The following is a 21396-nucleotide window of genomic DNA, read 5'->3' as shown; positions in this document are numbered from 1 at the left end:
TGTAGTTGTTTTGCATCTCTTTGTAGTTGTATTACGTCTCTGTAGTTGTTTTGTGTCTCTCTGTAGTTGTTTTGCATCTCTTTGTAGTTGTATTACGTCTCTCTGTAGTTGTTTTGTGTCTCTCTGTAGTTGTTTTGCATCTCTTTGTAGTTGTTTTGCGTCTCTTTGTAGTTGTTTTGTGTCTCTCTGTAGTTGTTTTGCATCTCTTTGTAGTTGTATTACGTCTCTCTGTAGTTGTTTTGCGTCTCTTTGTAGTTGTTTTGCGTCTCTTTGTAGTTGTTTTGTGTCTCTCTGTAGTTGTTTTGCATCTCTTTGTAGTTGTTTTGCGTCTCTCTGTAGTTGTTTTGCATCTCTTTGTAGTTGTTTTGCGTCTCTCTGTAGTTGTTTTGCGTCTCTTTGTAGTTGTTTTGTGTCTCTTTGTAGTTGTTTTGCATCTCTTTTGTAGTTGTTTTGCGTCTCTCTGTAGTTGTTTTGCATCTCTTTGTAGTTGTTTTGCATCTCTTTGTAGTTGTTTTGCATCTCTTTGTAGTTGTTTTGTGTCTCTCTGTAGTTGTTTTGTGTCTCTCTGTAGTTGTTTTGCGTCTCTCTGTAGTTGTTTTGTGTCTCTTTGTAGTTGTTTTGCATCTCTTTGTAGTTGTTTTGCATCTCTTTGTAGTCATTTTGCATTATTTTGTGGTCTTTTTGTGTCTCTTTGTAGTTTCTTTGTATTTATTTTGTGTCTCTATCTGTCTCTGTCTCTGTCTCTGTCTCTGTTTATGTCTTTATGGTCACTCTGTAGTTGTTTTGTTTCTCTTTTCAGTGATTTGCATCTCTTTCTGGTCATGTCTTTGTCCTCTTGAATCTCTTTGTAGTCATTTTGTCTCTCTGTGAGAATCGTAGAATTCTTCCACAAAGAAAGGTATAGTTGTAAACTGGATGACGGCGATGTCAACTATGAACAGTTTGTAGGTGAAATCTGCTCACAGTGCTCTTTAACAGGACGCTAGCTGGATGTGGGGATCAAACCTGTGACTTCTTCCTCCTGAGAGGCTTTTACAGCTTCACTTTCAGTCAGAGAAAGAAGTGATTCTGTGTTTTCACACAGTCTGAGTGCCCAGCTGTGAAACCACATCATTCTCCTCATGGTTTCCTAACTTCAGTTTGTCTTTCCCTTCTCCACCCTCTCTGCTTCTCACATCATTTCCCCCGTTCCTTGTCATGTTTGGACAGATCGCATACGGCGGTTTGGCCTAAATGCGCTCTGTGGTCGGGAGGTTTCTCAACACTTCTCCCTCTTCACCAACAAGTGCTGTTTCTGAGAACTGCATCAGCGCCGAGAGGACGAACGCGCTCGTGCACACGACACTGATAATGATGATTATGGAGACGGAGGGCAGTGACACAGGAGAGGCTCAGTACAAATACCAGTTAGTGTGTAAACCGTCCTGCAGAGTCACGGTGGGCGTGGACCTCTCCAACGCTCCGGCCAAACCACCGAGGTGGGCGTTCAGACCGCGACCGGACCGAGGCTGCACTGGGAAAACCAGGACCTTTGACTCAACCGCTGCTGTCACACAAACTGAGTTTATGAGCAGCAGAGAAACAGCCTGATCTCGCTGAAATGTACCGAGATGAGCTGAAAGACCATGATGATGGTGGTGGAAAGAGAAACAGTGAGAAGAGTTTGTAAAATCTAGATGAAATGAGGCTGATTGATCCTCTGAAGATCTGAGCTGGTGTTCAGACGAGGGTCTACGTGACGTCGTCTGTGGACAGAAAACGTACGCAGAGACCTGGTGTTTATAATCACGACTGTTCATCTCCATTCTGGAGTTTATCAGTAGATGGTCAGCCTATAGTTAAGCTGCGCAAACCATCAAAATACTACTTAACCCTCTGTCTCTTTGTGGTCATTTGGCATCTCTTTTAGTCATTTTGTGTCTCTTTGTGGTTGTTTTGCGTGTCTTTGTCGTTGGTTTGGGTCTCTTTGTGGTTGTTTTGCGTATCTTTGTGGCTGGTTTAGGTCTCTTTGTGGTCATTTTGTGTTTCTTTGTGGTTGGTTTGGGTCTCTTTGTGGTTGTTTTGCGTGTCTTTGTCGTTGGTTTGGGTCTCTTTGTGGTCATTTTGTGTTTCTTTGTGGTTGGTTTGGGTCTCTTTGTGGTTGTTTTGCGTGTCTTTGTCGTTGGTTTGGGTCTCTTTGTGGTCATTTTGTGTTTCTTTGTGGTTGGTTTGGGTCGTCAACTAATATTCTGTATTCTTGTTTTTTTTTCCGTTTCGTCCCTGATGTGTAAAAACCTCAACCCTGGAACATCTGTGATGCTGCAGCCGAGGCAGCACGTCTTCACATGCACTATCGCTCGCATAGATTTTAATGTTCTCACTGAAATATTTAAAATATGTATTGATTTTGGCCTTTAACCTTTAATTGGTGCCCAAAGACTATATTCAGTATGATAAAGAGTGGTCAAAAGTCGTGACATTTAGTACGGACATGTAAATGTTTTCCATATGAAATATTTTGCATATCTTTGATATTCAACTCCAGCTTGATGTGCTCCTTGTAGTTTCTGAGTTACAGCCGTTTTCTTATCGTACTGCGTATATCTACTAGTGTTTGGGCAGGTGGGACGACTGTTTCTCTTAAATATAACGGAGCCTGTTGCAAAAACATTCGTCCCAAAGATTAGATTAAGTATGATAACAAAAACACTTTTTTCAGCCAAACGGTTCGACCAATTTTGAACATTTCTTCACATTTGTGCCGAGGCGAGTCCGGACAACCACCGAAGGAAATTAAAAACATTTCCGTTGCGGGAACAAAGTTGTGGTTTGACCAGCAGCTTTTACGGCACCGCAGTTTGAAAACTTCGCTGTAAAGAACCGAAGCGGCTCGACACACAAAAGCAGCAACAACTTTTTGTTTTCGGAGACAATAAGGAGGCTGTCGTCAGCGAAAGCATTCATGCAACCCGACGTCTGTTTACACGATGATGTGTTTACATCGTTATTAACGTCTGAGAAACATTAAAACAGCTTTTCTCCTCAGGCTGTTGCACTCATCAACACCACTCTAACTTTAATAAGTAATGTTGGTGTAATGTCACCAACATGACTGTTTAATGTGCAGAACAAGGTTTATTTATTCATATGTGGTTCATACTCTCATATATGTTTTAATGTGCGCTGTTTTCCACTTGTTTATGTTGAGAAGAAGCACTTTTTTAAACTGAGCTGAAAGCAAAGAATGTTAAATGACCTACACGAGTGTCAGCTGGAACAAATAAAAATCAAACAGATTGTGTAAATTCCTGAGAAGGTGACTTTTTATGACCCCTGATTCCCTTTAATGTAAGGTGTCTGCCAGTATTTTACAGAGTGTTGAAACTCGGTTAGTCACCGGCTGACCTCATGACTCTGACCGTACAGTAAATTACTGAGAACTGAGTACGATTACACTCAGATAAACAGTGATACTGCAAAAAGCAGATTTATGTCTTTTCAACATTTCATGCCCTTAAAAAGGCACAAAACTGCAGCTCCGGATGATGTTACTTCATATAGTGTGTAAAAATACACTCTTTCATCTGCATTAATCATAACGTGGATGTGTGGAGCAGAGTGTCCTCTCTCCTCTGAACCAGGCTGTAGATTCTCTCCGTTTGTTCCTGTCAGATCCAGAGAGTTCCTCCTAAACAGCAGCGAGTAACAAAGAGAAGTTACCAAAGAGTTTAGAAGCAAAGAGACGAAACTTTGGTGCTTTTCTGACAACAACCGCCAGTAGCTCTGCAGTAGCTCTGCCGCCATTTTGGACTGAAAACACCACTGAGTCTGTGTCCGTGGACGTATAAAGAGACGTCTGTAAATCATCTTCCCAGTAGGAACACTTAAATATCCACATTTAAATCATCATGTCCTAAAAGTAGTAAAATGAACTAACAGCTGAATCCAGAGTTATTCTCCTCGCCATAATGAACGGTCATCAGACCCACGGGACCGCACCGCCCTGCACGCTCAGATGACACATCTGGTTCTGCCAGCTTCCTGCTGGCTGTATGACAGCTTCCTGCTGGCTGTGTGACAGCTTCCTGCTGGCTGTATGACAGCTTCCTGTAATAATGGATATTATTGGCTTAATTCGTCACTTTTATAATCTTCTAATCCACCCATGGGCTGTATGCTGTCAGCCTGTACCGTGGTGGATGGATCAACGTCTCTATTCCCAAACAACCGGCTATCAGCCAGTAGCTAGTAGTGCTAGTAGCTAGAAGTGCCAGTAGCTAGTAGCTAGTAGTGCCAGTAGCTAGTAGCGCCAGTAGCTAGAAGTGCCAGTAGCTAGTAGCTAGTAGTGCCGGTAGCTAGTAGCGCCAGTAGCTAGAATGCCAGTAGCTAGTAGCGCCAGTAGCTAGTAGTGCTAGTAGCTAGTAGTGCCAGTAGCTAGTAGTGCCAGCAGTTAGAAGTGCCAGTAGCTAGTAGTGCTAGTAGTGCTAGTAGCTAGTAATGCTAGTAGCTAGTAGTGCCAGTAGTGAGTAGCGCCAGTAGCTAGTAGTGCCAGTAGCTAGTAATGCTAGTAGCTAGTAGTTCCAGTAGCTAGTAGTGCTGGTAGTGCTAGTAGTGCTAGTAGCTAGTAATGCTAGTAGCTAGTAGTGCCAGTAGCTAGTAGTGCCAGTAGCTAGTAGTGCCAGTAGCTAGTAGTGCCAGTAGCTAGTAGTTCCAGTAGCTAGTAGTGCCAGTAGCTAGTAGTTCCAGTAGCTAGTAGTTCCAGTAGCTAGTAGTGCTAGTAGCTAGTAATGCTAGTAGCTAGTAGTGCCAGTAGCTAGTAGTTCCAGTAGCTAGTAGTGCCAGTAGTTAGAAGTGCCAGTAGCTAGTAGTGCTAGTAGCTAGTAATGCTAGTAGCTAGTAGTGCCAGTAGCTAGTAGTTCCAGTAGCTAGTAGTGCCAGTAGCTAGTAGTTCCAGTAGCTAGTAGTGCCAGTAGCTAGTAGTTCCAGTAGCTAGAAGTGCCAGTAGCTAGTAGCTAGTAGTGCCAGTAGCTAGTAGCGCCAGTAGCTAGAAGTGCCAGTAGCTAGTAGCTAGTAATGCTAGTAGCTAGTAGTGCCAGTAGCTAGTAGTTCCAGTAGCTAGTAGTGCCAGTAGCTAGTAGTTCCAGTAGCTAGTAGTGCCAGTAGCTAGTAGTTCCAGTAGCTAGAAGTGCCAGTAGCTAGTAGCTAGTAGTGCCAGTAGCTAGTAGCGCCAGTAGCTAGAAGTGCCAGTAGCTAGTAGCTAGTAGTGCCGGTAGCTAGTAGCGCCAGTAGCTAGAATGCCAGTAGCTAGTAGCGCCAGTAGCTAGTAATGCTAGTAGCTAGTAGTGCCAGTAGTGAGTAGCGCCAGTAGCTAGTAGCGCCAGTAGCTAGTAGCTCCAGTAGCTAGTAGTTCCAGTAGCTAGTAGTGCTAGTAGCTAGTAGTTCCAGTAGCTAGTAGTTCCAGTAGCTAGTAGTGCCAGTAGCTAGTAGTTCCAGTAGCTAGTAGTGCCAGTAGCTAGTAGTTCCAGTAGCTAGTAGTGCCAGTAGCTATATATTTTCACTGTTACATACATATATATATATATATATGTATGTAACGGTGTAAATCAGAGTGTTTTGTTAATATAGTTAAATTCATGTTTAATTTGGGACAACCAACCAACCATTGTTTCTGAAGAGCTTTTATTTTATAAACAGTGCATCTAGCATTGCGGACAGCCAGGGCTTTTATTTTGAATTCCATGCAGGTGCACTGTGGGTAACGTAGTGCAGAGAGACAGTCATGCTGTGGTTGGAGCGAGCTGTGCCGACCACCTTAACAATATTCCTGTCTGGTTGTGTGTGTCCCATCAACACAGAGGAATAAATACCAAAGAGCTCCATCCACCTCCACTCCCGTGCCATAAACAAGTGAACACACAGAACAGAAACAGAGTGGTCACATATATGTATATATACATATATATATATATATATATGTATATATATATATATGTATATATATATATAGGAGTTTAAACATGTGATTTATAAAACATGAAAAACTATACGACCATCTAAACATCTACAAGTTCTTTCAGTTTCAGGGTCATGATGCTGGTTCGCTGCCAAATAGTTGGAGTCTGACACAGTGACACTGCCAGGAACTACAGGGGGGGGGGGGAGAGAGAGAGATGCACGCCAGCGTTCACACGCACTTGACCCAGACGTTGTTGCAGCAGTGAGAGTGTTGGAGGTCTTTATTCACACAGCTTGTTCTACATGCACAGTCATATTAGTGTTTTATATGTGTGTGTGTGTGTGTGTGTGTGTATGTGTGTGTTGGGAGCTGCCCTGAATCACCTCAGATCCTTTGAGGTGTCATCGGTCTGCGTCTGGAAAATGTCCGGATACATTAAAACACACACGAAGCCTGAAGACGATGATGTGGGGAATGAAAACCCGAGTCCCGTCTCTCCTCTGTGTGTGTTTATCTGCAGCCTATTTGTGTTTTCAGTTTATAAAAACATTCATGTTTCTTTCTAGTTTATATCCAAATAATGTCCAAAACATATGTGAAAAATATTATTAAAATATGTGAAAACTGAACAAAATAACAGCCAAAAACTAAAACCCGAGATGGAGACGGCGGGAGTCTGTATCAGCAGCAGTAGCGTCGGGACGAGTTGAGGGGTAAATATTGTGCTTTTACTACATTACATATTCAGCCAGTTTTCAATTCACACACATGATAATCTTATTAAACACAATATGTTGTTGATTATTAACGATCATTTGTTTCTATTCTATATTCATGTTTCTTGACCGTTGCTTTTATTTTTATTAAACCTTTAATAACGAACCCTGAAATGTGTTTCCACGTCTCCTCAGCTCTGCGACCTCTGAACTCACCCACCGGGGTGACATCATCACCTCCTCCTCGTCTGATTGGTGAGTGAGCGTCATGACCACATCACTGAAACTGCTGCTGAGGTTTTCCTCTGATGGGGTTAACGATACACGCCTACACATAACAGACACACCCGTACACGTGCATGCCACTCACAACATGTCCATTATGTGTGTGTGTCATGAAGATGTTTTCAGGTTTCCACACATGCATCATTGCCATCACACACTGGACTCGACTGGACTAGACCATAAAGCAGGGGATGCTTTAGGGCGGGGCTACCTGGTGATTGACAGGTCGCTAACACGGCGTTGTCCGGTCTGGGAGTTGTCCGTGTTTTCGTCGTAGAACTTTAACCCTTTCACAGCGTGTTTACACTTCATCAAAGTTCATTAGAACATTTACGGTCGCCTGGAAATGTCTTATTCAGCGTTCAGTTGCACTTAGCTCCACCTTCTAGTGTCACTTCTGGTTGCTAAAAACAAGATGGAGACGACCAAAAACTAAGATCCAAAAAACCAAGATGGAGACCGCCAAAACCAAGATGGTGACCGCCAAAACCAAGATGGTGACCGCCAAAACCAAGATGGAGACCGCCAAAACCAAGATGGTGACCGCCAAAACCAAGATGGTGACCGCCAAAACCAAGATGGTGACCGCCAAAACCAAGATGGTGACCGCCAAAACCAACAGTGCGACAGCCAGAAACCAAGATGGTAATGGCCAAAATCCGAGATCCAAAACCAACATGACGACAGCCAGACACCAAGATCCAAAAACCAACATGACGACAGCCAGACACCAAGATCCAAAAACCAACATGACGACAGCCAGACACCAAGATCCAAAAACCAACATGACGACAGCCAGACACCAAGATCCAAAAACCAAGATGGTGACGGCCAAAACCAACATTGCGACTGCCAGACACCAAGATCCGGAGATGTACATGAAAACCACGGTGTGGAGGAGGATGGAGAGTCAAGAAAGACAGTGAAGTAGATGACAGCTTAGATGACCTGGAGAAGCACCTGAGAGAGAAAGCCCTACGCTCCATGAGGAAGGCCCAGATGTCTCCATCACAGATGTCCTGAAAAACAACGGGGCTTTCTCACTTGTGAATTTTCCACTCACTCTTGATGTTTGTCATCAACCTGGTTCAACCTGGTTCAACCTGGTTCAACCTGGTTCAACCTGGTTCAGCTTTACAATGTACAAATTGTTAAATCTTGAGTCTAAGATGGCCAAAATCCAAGATCCAAAACCAACATGACGACAGCCAAAAAAACAATATGGTGATGGCCAAATACCAATATGATGGGAAGAAGAGGAAATCATTAACCTCCCACAAAGAAATAAATCAAATGTATTTCTACCACAACAACCAGGTAAAGGACATCTATCCATAAAGAACGGAGGGAAACCTACAGAGACCTTCAGAGAAATAAAGATGGATACCAGATGAAGGAGGGAAGACAGGAAGAAGAATGTACATGGATGCAGAGAAGGAAGGAAGGAGAGATTACAGCTGACGTCCACTAGATGGAGCAGTTCAATCTGCATTCAGCACAGCGGAGCATCACCACAGTGTGTTTACCTGTTTATCAGCACACCTGACCGGCCCAACATCAACACAACTCACCTACTAACAAACACACCTGTCAGACAGCGGAGCAGGGCAACAACAACACCCACAGGAAGGCAGTTTGAACATATTTTAACAAGTCGAGGCGTGTTTGATTTCCCTGCCTGGACACCTTAAACTCTTCAACCTCCCAGAGTCGGATTTCCCCTTTAAATGGCAACAGTACCAGAAATATAACTGAGCTACTTATCTTCTACTTTATGATGTTTTTACTGAGTGAAGTATTCAACATGTTGTTATTTTATTTCATTATTCCATCAATGGAAATATTCTGCATCATTTCCCCCAAAATCCAGCCTGACATGTTCGGTGTCTTTGGAGACGTTGTGATCTCCGCTGCAGCTTTAAATAAAGTCCTGTGGTTGTGAACAACGTGCGGACATAATGACGGACCTGGCGGGGTTGAAGAGTTTTCATTTAAAACCTTCCTTGTACTTTTCCAGCCGTCCCTGAATGTATTCTGGATGCGGTTTTTCAGCCTCGGAGGCGACTTTAAAAACAAAGTGCATCAGCGCCGCTGCCGGCGTTACAGCAGGTTCATGACTCACTCACAGGTTGAGAGTTATTTAAAGAAGCACCGGTGCAGACAAGTTAATTTCCATAAAACACACACGCTGCAGCGACTCAGCGAGCGAGCGGTGATCTCACACCGGCGTGAGCCGGGGTGTTTTTAGTCACACATCAAAAGAGGCAGACGCACACACGGTGATGTCATAACAGCGAGGGAGAATCCCAGACGTCTGATTACAACAGGAAGCTTCGGTGTGTAACTGCGTCTTCTCCGCTTCCTCTCCAGTCAGAGCTGACTCCCCGTTAACGGACCACATGTTAGAGAGACTGGATGATGTAATGAGAGAGAGAGGATGACCACCAGGAAACCAACAACTACATCTATAACTATGATATCATAGTGGTATAAAAAACCCTTTAAACCTCCTTAAATCCCCTTAAAATCAAATGTATCCCCCTTTAAAACCCCAGAACTGTCTTATACCAACACGTTCTCATCCCAACTCGTCACACACTCACGCTTTAGACCCCTCGGCATCACTTTATGGTCGCAGTAAACACGTGCTTAATGTTGTGAATCAAACAAAAAACCTGCTTAGGTTCAAGCTACAAAACCGCCCATCAGCGAGATCCCAGAACCCCTTAAAATGTTCCTATGAACCCTTTTAGCATGTCTTTAGATCTTGTTTGAAAGCTTTGTAGAACCCCATTAGAACACCCATAAGAACCCAGGTACCACAATGGCGAGGGACAAAAACCAAGATGGTGACGGCCAAAAACTAACATGGCGACGGCCCAATACCACGATGCCGATGGGCAAAAGCAACGATGGTGATGGCCACAACCAGCATGGCGACGTCTCATTACCATGATTGCGACGGCCAAAAACAACAATGGCGACGGCCAAAAGCAATGGCGATGGCACAAAAACACGATGGCGATGGCCAAGTACCACGATGGTGATGGCCAAAAACTAACATGGTGACGGCCCAATGCCACGATGGCGAGGGCCAAAAACCACAAAGACGAGGGCCAAAAACTGGCATGGCGACGACTCATTACCACGATGCTGATGGCCAGGAACCACAATGGCGACAGCCAAATATTACGATGGGCAAGGGCCAAAAAACACGATGGTTACGGTCAAAAACCAAGATGGTGAGCTCCAAAAAACCACAAAGGTGAGGGCCAAAAAACAAGATGGTCAAAAAACAAGATGGCCAAAAAACAAGATGGCCAAAAAACAAGATGGCCAAAAAACACGATGGAGATGGTGACGGCCAAAAACCGTAAGATCCAAACAACCCATAAGAACCCAGGTAGAACCTGTTAGACCCACTGGAAGGCCTGAGAACCTAAAACTATCCTTTTCCCATAAATCCCATTTCCTGTCCTTTTGACCACCCCTAGAGTCCCGTCCTTTCTAAGTTTAGAAAACCCTTTAGATTTGAGATCATCGGGGCTGTAAGAACCCCTCAGATCCTCGTCAGATTCATCGGAGAACTCATTAGAACCTCCTTTAGAATCCATGTAAAACCCCTTAAGACCACGTTTGGAATTCCACTGAAGCTCTGAATCTTTTTAGAACCCCTTTCAAACCTCCTATAATCCACATTAAACCCCTTTAGATTACCTTAATCCCCTGTGAATTAAACTAAGGGAAGCAATGCAGCTGCAGAAGTTCCTAAAATAATAATTTCTCAATAAAAACCAAACACGATGACCGACTGTGTGTGTGGTTCACTGCGTAGCGTAGCCCGGAGGACAGAGGGGGCTGATGGGAAATGAAGTCAGGTGGTAATGGGGGGGTTAAGGATGATGACATCATGACTGTGACGCTCCTCAAACTGATGACTCGGGAGGTTGTTGTCCAGATGTTCTTCCGTCAAAACCAGAAGTCCATCTTCAGGTGAGCTAACCACAGACAGGCTGCTGTTCCTACTGCCTCTACTACTACTGCTACTACTACTGCTACTACTACTACTACTACTACTGTTCCTGCTGCCTCTACTACTACTACTGCTGTTCCTGGCAGCAGCAGCAGCAGTAGCAGTAGTAGTAGTAGTGGTAGTAGAGGCAGCAGGAACAGCAGCAGGAGCAGTAGTAGTGGTAGTAGTAGTGGTAGTAGTAGAGGCAGTAGGAACAAGAGCAGTAGTAGTAGTAGCAGCAGTAGTAGTAGTAGTAGTAGTAGTAGTAGTAGTAGTAGTAGAGGCAGCAGTAGTAGTAGTAGTAGTAGTAGTAGTAGTAGTAGTAGTAGTAGTAGTAGTAGAGGCAGCAGGAACAGCAGTAGTAGTAGAGGCAGCAGTAGTAGTAGTAGTAGTAGTAGTAGTAGTAGTAGTAGTAGAGGCAGCAGGAACAGCAGTAGTAGTAGTAGTAGAGGCAGCAGTAGTAGTAGTAGTAGTAGTAGTAGTAGTAGTAGTAGTAGTAGAGGCAGCAGGAACAGCAGTAGTAGTAGTAGTAGAGGCAGCAGGAACAGCAACATCCATGGTGCTTATAGCGACTGATGACACCTATTTCACGGACTGATAACAGTCTAATCGGGAGTGTCAGACGGGTTCTGAATGAGTTCTAACAGAACCTGGAAGGTCCGGTTTCACTCGGGTTCTCTAGTGAGGGAAGTTGTGGAGTGTAGCGAGAGGAATCTGAATGGGCGACCTGTGCTGTTAGCTGTAGCTGTAGGTGTAGTTGTAGTTGTAGTTGTAGCTGTAGTTGTAGTGCAGGAATCGCTTGGCCTGCCGCAACGTGACAAGGCGAGACGGCACAGTCATGAAGCATGATGTCATGTTGACTGGAGCTGAACAGCAACCAGACTAAACAAACCCAGACTGCCAGACTGCCAGACAAACGGACTGACTGACAGACAGTCAGACAGTCAGACAGTCAGACAGATGGACAGAAGAGTCAAATCCAAGTCATCCCAGAGTTTTCCCCTCAACACGTAACTCATTCACAGCCGACCGCGGGAGGGAGGGAGGGATAAAGGAATCCCAGCTTTGCTCCATTAACAGAGGGAGGGAGGGAGGGGAGGAATAAATAAAGAAGGAGAAGGAGGGAGGTAAAAGTTGGAGTGAGTCATGGAGCGAGATGGGAGGAGACTGAGAGTGGAGGAGAGAGAGAGAGGGATGGAGGGAGGGAGGTATAATTATGGTAGGAGGCTGCCAGGGCGAGAGAGAGAGAAGGAGGGAAAGGAGAGAGAGCGAGTCCAGCCCACTCCGGTAAAACCATTCAACTGGTGAGCGAGGGAACGCATTCAACACAGAGAGAGAGAGAGGGAAAGAGGTGAAGACAGAGAGAAAGAGAAAGAGAGAGAGAGCGGAACTCCCTTCGTCTGGGATAACTTAGTCCAACACTCTGCAGCGACTTCACCCCGGGAACCAGGATCCTCCAGCTTTCCCTTCATCCATTCATCACATCTGAGACTGAACTTCTTCTTCTTTTCTTTTTTTCTTTCTTTCTTGAGACGCCTCCACATTTTACAGCCATCTGTCCCCGACAAAAAAGATAAGGATTACTCATTTTCTCTCTCTCGGCGTGTGTTTTTTTTTGTCCTCCTCTCTCTCGCAGCTTTTTTTTCCCTCCGTTTTCGCAGGTGGACTGTGAGCTGAACTTCCAAACTTCTGAGAGAGACAATAAGAAAGAGAGGAGGAAGAGGAGGAGGCTTTTTCTTTTGTTCAAACTCTTCATCCTTTTCCTGGCTCAGCATCACCGCATCATGTCCGTGTCGCCTCTGCTCAGCTGGACCATCCTGCTGCTGGTCCAGAGCTGCGGCTCGTCCTCCGACCCGGCGTCCAAACTTCAACCGCCGGCGCTGTCCCTGACCGTCCATCCTCATCACCAGCCGCTGCCGGACGCCGCCTCCAGCTCCCTCTGCCCCTCCTGCGCTCTGGCCAGGATGAGGAGAAACGACGGGGACGACGCGGCGGCGGGACACGACCACCACCAGGAGGAGGAGGCGGCGGCGGCGGCGCAGCAGGACGTTGTGGAGGCCGTGAAGAGGCACATCCTCAACATGCTGCACCTCCAAGCCCGGCCCAACATCACCCGGCCAGTGCCGCGCGCCGCGCTCCTCAACGCCCTGCGCAAGCTCCACGTGGGTCGAGTGGCGGAGGACGGCAGCGTGCAGATCGAAGGGGAGGAGGAGGCGCGAGGGCGGGGAGGACGGGGAGGAGGAGGAGGGGGAGGAGCGGCGGCGGCGGCGGCAGCAGCTCGGACGGTAGATGGCGGCGACGCGCAGGAGACGACGGAGATCATCACCTTCGCTGAGGCTGGTCAGTACGTACGGCTCGGTGTGTGTGTGTGTGTCAAGGAATGTGTTACAGCTACCTGTGTGTGTGTGTGTGTGTGTGTGTGTGTGTGTGTGTGTGTGTGTGAGTGTGTGTGTGAGTGTGTGAGTGTGTGAGTGTGTGAGTGTGTGAGTGCGTCGCCACCTGCTTAATTCCACCTGCGTACTCACTCAGCCGAGCCCGTCTCACACACACACACACACACACACACACACACACACACTGACCTCTGTAATCGCGTCCTGCTGTTTTCAAAGAATACCTCATTATCTACTTAAAGTCAGAGGAGATTCGTGTGTCGCTGTGTGTGTGTGTGTGTGTGTGTGTGTGTGTGTGTGTGTGTGTGCGTGCGTGCATGTGTGTGTGTGTTTGTGTGTGCGTGTGTGTGTGTTGAAGCGGTAAGCGTGCTGCAGCTTCGTTCTGACAGACGGTAGCGACAGAGTGCGAGTGCGAGTCTCGTACTCAGCTGAGTTCCTGAATGATAAAACGGCCTCACACAGAGTCCGACTCTCCGTCCTGCTCAGCAGCACTTCGGCAGCCGTCAAACTGTTTAAAACACCTTTTAAATCTCAGGTCACTGAAGGGTCGCAGCTGAAACACATTGAACACATATTGTAAATCAATTAACAACACAAATCAATGACAGATATTGATCCAGAAACCCTCACAGGTACTGCATTTAGCATCAAACAATATGCTCCAATCATAACATGGCAAACTGCAGCCCAACAGGCAACAACAGCTGTCAGTGTGTCAGTGTGCTGACTTGACTATGACTTGCCCCAAACTGCATGTGATTATCATAAAGTGTGCATGTCTGTAAAGGGGAGACTCGTGGGTACCCATAGAACCCATTTACATTCACTGATCTGGAGGTCAGAGGTCAAGGGACCCCTTTGAAAATGGACAGTTGACAGTTTGTAGCGTTATTTAACCTCCTTCACGACCAGCTAGTCTGACCTGGTTGGTACCGATGGATTCATCAGGTTTTATAGTTTACTATGATACCAGGATTGGACTTTTCTTTTGTCTTTGTTTTGGACTTTTTTCTGCCATTTTTCAGACTTTTTTTCTGACATTTTCTTTGACAATTTTCTGACTTTTTTTTACATTTTTCAGATTTTGTTTTGCAAATTTTTTGTCATTTTTTCGGACTTTTTTCTGAATTTTTTTTAAAACTTTTTCTTCGGACAATTGTCAAATTGACATATACCAGTATTTTCTGTGTTTGCATGTTCTCCCCGTGTTAGCGTGGGTTTACTCCGGGTGCTCAGGTTTCCTCCCACAGTCCAAAGACATGCAGGTTAGGTTAACTGTTGACTCTAAATGTCCCGTAGGTGTGAATGTGAGTGTCTCTATGTGTCAGCCCTGGGATAGTCTGGAGAAACTGTACAGGGTGAACCCCGCAAAACATGTTGTTAGTCTGGTGGACAAGGTGACACATTTTAAATGACAGCTTTTATCTCCTTGGAGTTAAATGGATTTTTAATTTGTAAAACTGACAGCAGCATGTAAACTCTGCATTTTAAAGTCGTCCTCCTGGTGCTGAGTGTTAATTGTTGTGAAACTGAGCTGACCTGTCAGTCAGACGGCGGCGGCGGTGGCGGGGGGGGGGGGGGGATCTTCTTCTGGATCTTCTGTTGATGCAGTTTGAGTTTCTGTAGGCGAGAGTCTGGAACAGCAGATGGAAAAGATTTTTATGAACTGGATCTGTGCAGACGAGGCCGAGAGGAGCAGCTTTCTTTAAAGGAAAACACAGAATGTATTTACAGAGTTCCTCTTGGTGGATAATAAATCTGGCACCGGAGACTAACGGATGCTGCTTTGTCTTTGGGAGACCATTTGTTTAACGTCGACACTGTTAATACAAATCCTGTTTCCTACCATCAGTCAATGCTTCTTTTAACCAAGAGTTGTGTTCAACGTACCCTCGTACAGCGATTCGTATGATATCTTCCGAAAAGTTATTCCGTGCGAATGTCCAACAACACGTGACAATATCCGCTCATTACATGCATACAGTCTTTTCAAAATAAACTTCCATCTTCACAGGAAACTACTTGGTTAGGTTTAGGAAAAGATTGCGGCTTGGGTTAAAATAACTCTGTAACTTAAGTACAGAAGTTACCTGACAAATAAATCAACGTTGATTTCTGGCCTCACACGGGGCACCATAGTGGTCTCCTGGTGAAAGTCTGGTATTTTTAGACCCACCCATCCATCCATCCACCCCGACCTCCTCCCTATGCGGAGTTTGTTGCTCTTTATACATACTTCCTGGTTCACGATGACGTAGATTACATACAAATTCATTTTGTGGGATATATACGAATTACAGTGCATTACTTTTCGTAGGTATAGCTACGAACGGTGGAAGAGAACAGCCTGGTTGTTTTAACCCAAACTACGATCCTCTCTAACCCTAACCAGGTTCCTAAACCTAACCAAACTTTAACCATAGAGGTGTCGGGTCAGACAACGCAAAACTTGGTTTGCATTTTCCTTTTACGTGTCTTAAAAAAGGCGTTTGCTAACAAGTGGCTAAATGAAACGACTAAACGTCATCATCGTCATTTTCTGTAATAATCTAAAACCCAATGGAACAATCCCATTGGATGTTAGTGGAGGGAACCAGGGAGATGATCGATCACTTCCTGTTAGCGGAGGGAACCAGAGAGATGATCACTTCCTGTTAGTGGAGGAACCAGAGAGATGATCACTTCCTGTTAGTGGAGGAACCAGAGAGATGATCACTTCCTGTTAGTGGAGGGAACCAGAGAGATGATCACTTCCTGTTAGTGGAGGGAACCAGGGAGATGATCACTTCCTGTTAGTGGAGGGAACCAGAGAGATGATCACTTCCTGTCCATCACCAGACTAGCTAGAGGGTTTTTCCACTTGATCGTCAACGAATGTTTTTCGGTGTTTGCTGCCGGATTACTAAAGTTCTTCCTGGGAGTTCATTGTTCCTGTAAAACCAAAGATATGAGCTAAAAGTCAAGCTAAAAGCTGTCGGTGCTATTTTAAACTAAGAGGTTCGTAGGAACTGATAGAACCTCGTTGTTTTCCTGAGATGTAACACGGCCCGCCGTGAGAATACTTATGCACCCAGCCAGGCCTGTGCTTTGTTGGGAATAACTGATGCATTCAGGGACCGCGGTAATTATTTTGGGCGACGGATATGGCGAGCAGGGGAGCGGACGGGACTACTGGATTCTTGGCGGAGACGAAGTGTCGACCTCTGTTTAGCAGCTCCGACACAATATCTATCTGTCCGCCGGCTTCTGTCCATCAGCTTGTTGTGTTTAAATTCCTCTCCTCTGTCCCTGTTTATCTCCTCACACACAGAGGACAATTAGGCTAATTGAACTTAATTGAACACATCATTAGCGACATTCCTCTATCCACTTTCATCTCCCTCTCCCTCTCTAACCTCCATCTACCCCTTCCCTCCCCTGGCAGACAGAATAAACCGGTCATTGTTGGATCTATTCTGGTGGCCCGGGTCTGTCTGGGGATTCAAACCAGCAACCCAACTTTGGGTCGGTTCACCGAGTCCCGACAACTGAGAATGTCGGCAGCTGATAGAAAGACAAAGACGTCTGTTTGATATGAAAATAAACTATAATTAGCGTGTTTCCCTTCTCTGTTTTTCTTCCTCACATTCTTCTTCTCTCGTCTTTTTCTTGGCACATCTTCCTCATTTTCTCGAACTACCTTTTTTCCCTCCTCGTCCGTCACGTTTTTTTTTTTTTGTGACGTGGCTTGAACAGTGTTTATAGCGTGTTTATAGCGTGTTCACGGTCGTGTCCGTGCGGTCGTGAATCCCCCGGCGGCTCGTTGTAGTCGTCGACGTCGTCCCACCACATCGTCTGGCTCTGCTTTGATGTGTGACCGGCCGCCAAAGATGCTCCACGTCTGAGGAGATGAATCACTCGATAGTAAACAACTACAGATTGTGTCCAGACCTGCCGTGCACAAAAACACAAACAATACTGTAGATTCAGAGGAGATATTCTGTATTTATCTTCATGTGCAAACCAACAGTGACACAAATACTCACCAGAGCACCCAATGTGGATTAATCCGTCGCTGAAAATAGTCCCCAACAAATGCAATTTCCTCCCGTTTGTTTGACTAAAACCTGCAGCCAGCCAGCACGTATCTCCGTGTTCATGTTTGCTTATAAGTGATAATTAGTGAATGATTTATAAACTGTTAATAAAGCCATAAGATGCATCTTATAAACTGTTTATAAGGGGTGCCTTATTAGAAAGAAGCAACCAGATATTTATCACATTTGTCCAAATATAAGTAATATAAGTTTGCTTCTGAAATATAGACATGAATCAGCCATCGTTGGAACAAAGTCAGCGATGTTTGTGGTGCGTTGAAAAGTGCTCAGAGTGAGATGTCGCTGTGTTTCCGTCCTCTCTGCCAGCCGCCCGCTGTGGCGTTCCTCTGGGAGGACGGGAAGGCAGCGAGCGAGCGGTGGCCTCGCTAAATACAGGCCAGTTCAAACAGAGCGGGGGGGAATGGGGGAGGAATGGGCGGGAATGGGGAGGAATCTGTGGGAATGGTGGGAATGGGGGAGGAATCAGTGGAAATGGGGAGGAATGGGCGAGGAATCAGGGGGAATGGGGGAGAAATCAATGGGAATAGGGGGGAATGGGGGAGGAATTGGTGGGAATGGGGGAGGAATCGGGGAGGAGTGGGGAGGAATTGGTAGAAGTAGGAGGGAATGAGGGAGGAATGGGCGGGAATCGGTGGGAATGGGTGAGAATGTTGGGGAATGGGGAGGAATGGGGGAGGAATCAGTGGAAATGGGGAGGAATGGGGGAGGAATCAGTGGAAATGGGGAGGAATGGGGGAGGAATCAGTGGAAATGGGGGGAATGGGGGAGGAATCAGTGGAAATGGGGGGAATGGGGGAGGAATCAGTAGAAATGGGGAGAAATCAATGGGAATATGGGAGGAATTGGTGGGAATGGGGGAGGAATTGGTAGGAGGGAATGAGGGAGGAATGGGGGAGGAATGGGCGGGAATCAGTGGGAATGGGTGAGAATGTTGAGGAATGGGGAGGAATGGGGTGAGAGAATTAGAGATTGAAGTAAACCATCTCAGCCTTGCTAACTGTCCCTGAATGACTCCTCCAGACTCGACAGTCCCGTCGGGCTCCTCTTAAACCACACAGCCCGTCCCAGTATGACTCTGGGTTAACTGGGAGTCTCCTAGTTAGTGTGTGTGAGAGCAGCTGTATGGGGAGCGCTGGGAGAAAAAGGACTGATTGTTTAATGTTGTGAATGTGTCGTAACAGGAAGTTGTTACCTTGACGGTGGTGATAAGACACTTCCTGCAGAGATAAACAGAGATAGAAGAAGATATAAAAGGAACTTCTTCTGGGCTTTCGTTTGACAGGATTCATTTCCTTTTAGCATCCAGTCAACTGCTTCTGACGTGTTTCTCAAAATGTCCAGAAGCCAAGTTGTAGTTTTGTTGCCTAAACCTAAAGAAGTTGTAGTGTTGTTGTCTAAACCTAAAGAAATTGTAGTTTTGTTGCCTAGACCTAAAGAAGTTGTAGTTTTGTTGCCTAAACCTAAAGAAGTTGTAGTTTTGTTGCCTAGACCTAAAGAAGTTGTAGTTTTGTTGCCTAGACCTAAAGAAGTTGTAGTTTTGTTGTCTAAACCTAAAGAATTTAGGATTTATTTTTTTGCCTGGACGTCGGCTTGATTTGTCTCTTTGTCCAGAAGCGTCAACAGTCGGACCGTGACGAGTTCGATTCCCGTCGGGATGAAAGCTTTATCGCCTGATGTCGTGTTTCTGGTTCACGGTTGAGGTTCCGTCTCTTCGCTCGTCATCGACCGTTTGGATGTGGTTTCCTTTAGCGTGGCAGGAACTCGTGAGTGGAACCGGAGCCGAGCAGCGGCGGCGGCGGCGGCGGCGTCTCTGTGCGTTTTTGGAGATGGGAACATTTGACTGTCAGATTGGACTGCTTATCTGCTCTCTCATTATAAATAAACTGGCCTGGGAACCCAGACAGACAGACGGAGTTACAAGCTGGCACTTCAACTTCAATTTAGCTCAAAACTTTATTGTCCCGAGAGAGAAATCCTCGAGGTCTGAAAATGAAAAACATGCCATGGAATGAGTTTGTTAAAGCAAGGAGAACATGACAGGAGCAGAGCGGAGCTGCTGTGAAGTCGGTTTGATGTTGAAGAGGCAGTTTCCCACAGTCTCTCGTTAACGTTATTGTCTTCATGTTTTGAAACTGAATTTCACTGCCGAAGTAATTTGACTTTTATTAAACAGCCGCAGCACGTGACGGGAATGTGTTTCACATCAGACTTCGTCTAGTTTCACTTCACTTTTTTCACGTTTAAGCGACACAAACACGAGCTCCGGACCATCTGGAGCACCTACAGTCACATCCTTTTGTGCTCTTTGTGTCGCGTGGCCTCTAATTGTGTCTTTGCATGCAGTCTGAACACCTTCAGGGCTGCACTTTACTTTCATCTGTATTAAACACAGATCTCAGCTGTGATTGGTTACTGTACCTGGCGGGTGTCCTCGCCTCTTTGACTCCGTGTGAGGGATTCGCTGCCCCTCGGGCAACTAACCATTATTTGTTTTAATTGTCGATGAATCTGCTAGTTATTTTCTTGAGTAATCAACGGCCCTAAACTCCAAGGTAACATCTAACAAATGTTCCAACAGTCCAAAGATCTTTAACCCTCTGAGACCCGCGATCCCGACCCGCTTCCCATTCATTGTCTATGTTAGCAGCCGTGCAATGCATTCTGGTAGCGTGGCGGCGCGACTCGAGAGACGGAGCGTCACGACGGCTGTTCCTCTATTTGCATAAAGTTGAGGTCTAGTCTACTTCATGCAAATCACGGGCGTTCGAATCTCCCGAGAATCTTTTAAAATAAACGTTGTCGATCTAAAATAAAGACGGATTCATCAACATGGATTATTTCTCGCCTCAGATGTGTTCAGAAACACATCTCCATTAAATGTTTTCGTGAAATAAGAGAAGACATTTTCCAAACGAGCCTCCATGTTTTTTCCGGATGAAAGCTGAGGAGCAGGGAGGGAGAGCGTTCGTCCAATCAGGAGCCGAATGTGTTGTGTCTAGTGGTGGCCCATCAAGCGTCCAATGCTGTCCTAAAGTGGCGCGTCCCCTCGCGATAAAAAACGCCCCGCTGGACACGTACCATTAGGAAACCGTAAAAGGACAGTTTACAGAACACAAGTGCTCGCCATCCAGTCACCAGAAAACACAATTCTTGCAGAAATCTCAAACAGTTTTTGATCCCAAAACACAGAATGTCTTCTTCTATGGTGTTCCTCAATGTCTTGGTGTCTTAATGTGGGATTCTCAATGTCTTGGTGTCTTAATGTGGGATTCTGGAGGATTATTGATCATTTTTATCAATTCTAGAGTGGTCAAAAAAAGTCTGCAAGATGTCGGGAAAAAAATCCAAAAGAAAGTGTGAAGAACAGTCCGTCGAATGTCCAGAAACTGAACATATTGACAATAAGGGAGTTTCTGAGCAGTTAACACAACAGAAAGAGCTCGCCATCCAATCACCATCCAAAACCATTCAGTTTACTTTAAGTTCATTTCCTGTTGATCATTTAATGGATCCGATGATTGAACCCTCAAAGGGTGTTCCCCATCTTTTCTTCTCCAAATAATTTGTCTGGTCTGCTTTGATCCACCCAAACCACAACGCTGAAACTTACTGAAACTTCTACAAAAGGCAGGATCTTAATATTTCTAAAGTGTGTGTTTTGTGTGTTCGAGACTTCCAGCTGACGATGAGCGAGTTTGGCATTCAGGACTTTTCCTCTCGTCAGACGGCGAGGCCGCTTTAATGCCTCCTCGCCACTTTTGTTTACCGGTCGTTTGACAGCGTTACACAGATTCAGTTTCACATCTCGAGCTGCTCAGTGTGTGTGTGTGTGTGTTTACTAACACAGCCCCCGCCGACTCACATGTGGTGCCAATAAGTGCCGAGAGCAGGGCGTCGACTCTCTGGATCTGGAGCAGATTTCTGTCCCACGCAAGGCGAGGCTGAGTCTGACAGTCCT

The 21396-nt window shown here is 45.6% G+C and overlaps 1 protein-coding gene and 1 long non-coding RNA gene across 2 annotated transcripts in view; one reads left to right on the top strand and one right to left on the bottom strand.

Moving 5' to 3' along the window:
* LOC141759874 (uncharacterized) overlaps positions 1 to 21396 on the bottom strand; it is a 60802-nt gene that overhangs the window by 27747 nt on the left and 11659 nt on the right. The gene's annotated exons all lie outside the window — the stretch shown is intronic.
* inhbaa (inhibin subunit beta Aa) overlaps positions 12160 to 21396 on the top strand; it is a 25348-nt gene continuing 16111 nt past the window's right edge. Inside the window, exon 1 of the mRNA XM_074622310.1 lies at positions 12160 to 13288. Within this exon, the coding sequence (XP_074478411.1) occupies positions 12733 to 13288 (556 nt within the window). The 5' untranslated portion in view covers positions 12160 to 12732. The remainder of the gene's footprint in view (positions 13289 to 21396) is intronic.

This window comes from Sebastes fasciatus, chromosome 21 (assembly GCF_043250625.1).
Source record: "Sebastes fasciatus isolate fSebFas1 chromosome 21, fSebFas1.pri, whole genome shotgun sequence".
NCBI lineage: Eukaryota > Metazoa > Chordata > Actinopteri > Perciformes > Sebastidae > Sebastes > Sebastes fasciatus.
Note: the sequence above shows the minus strand (reverse complement) of the source record. Positions and strands in the feature narration are given on the sequence as shown.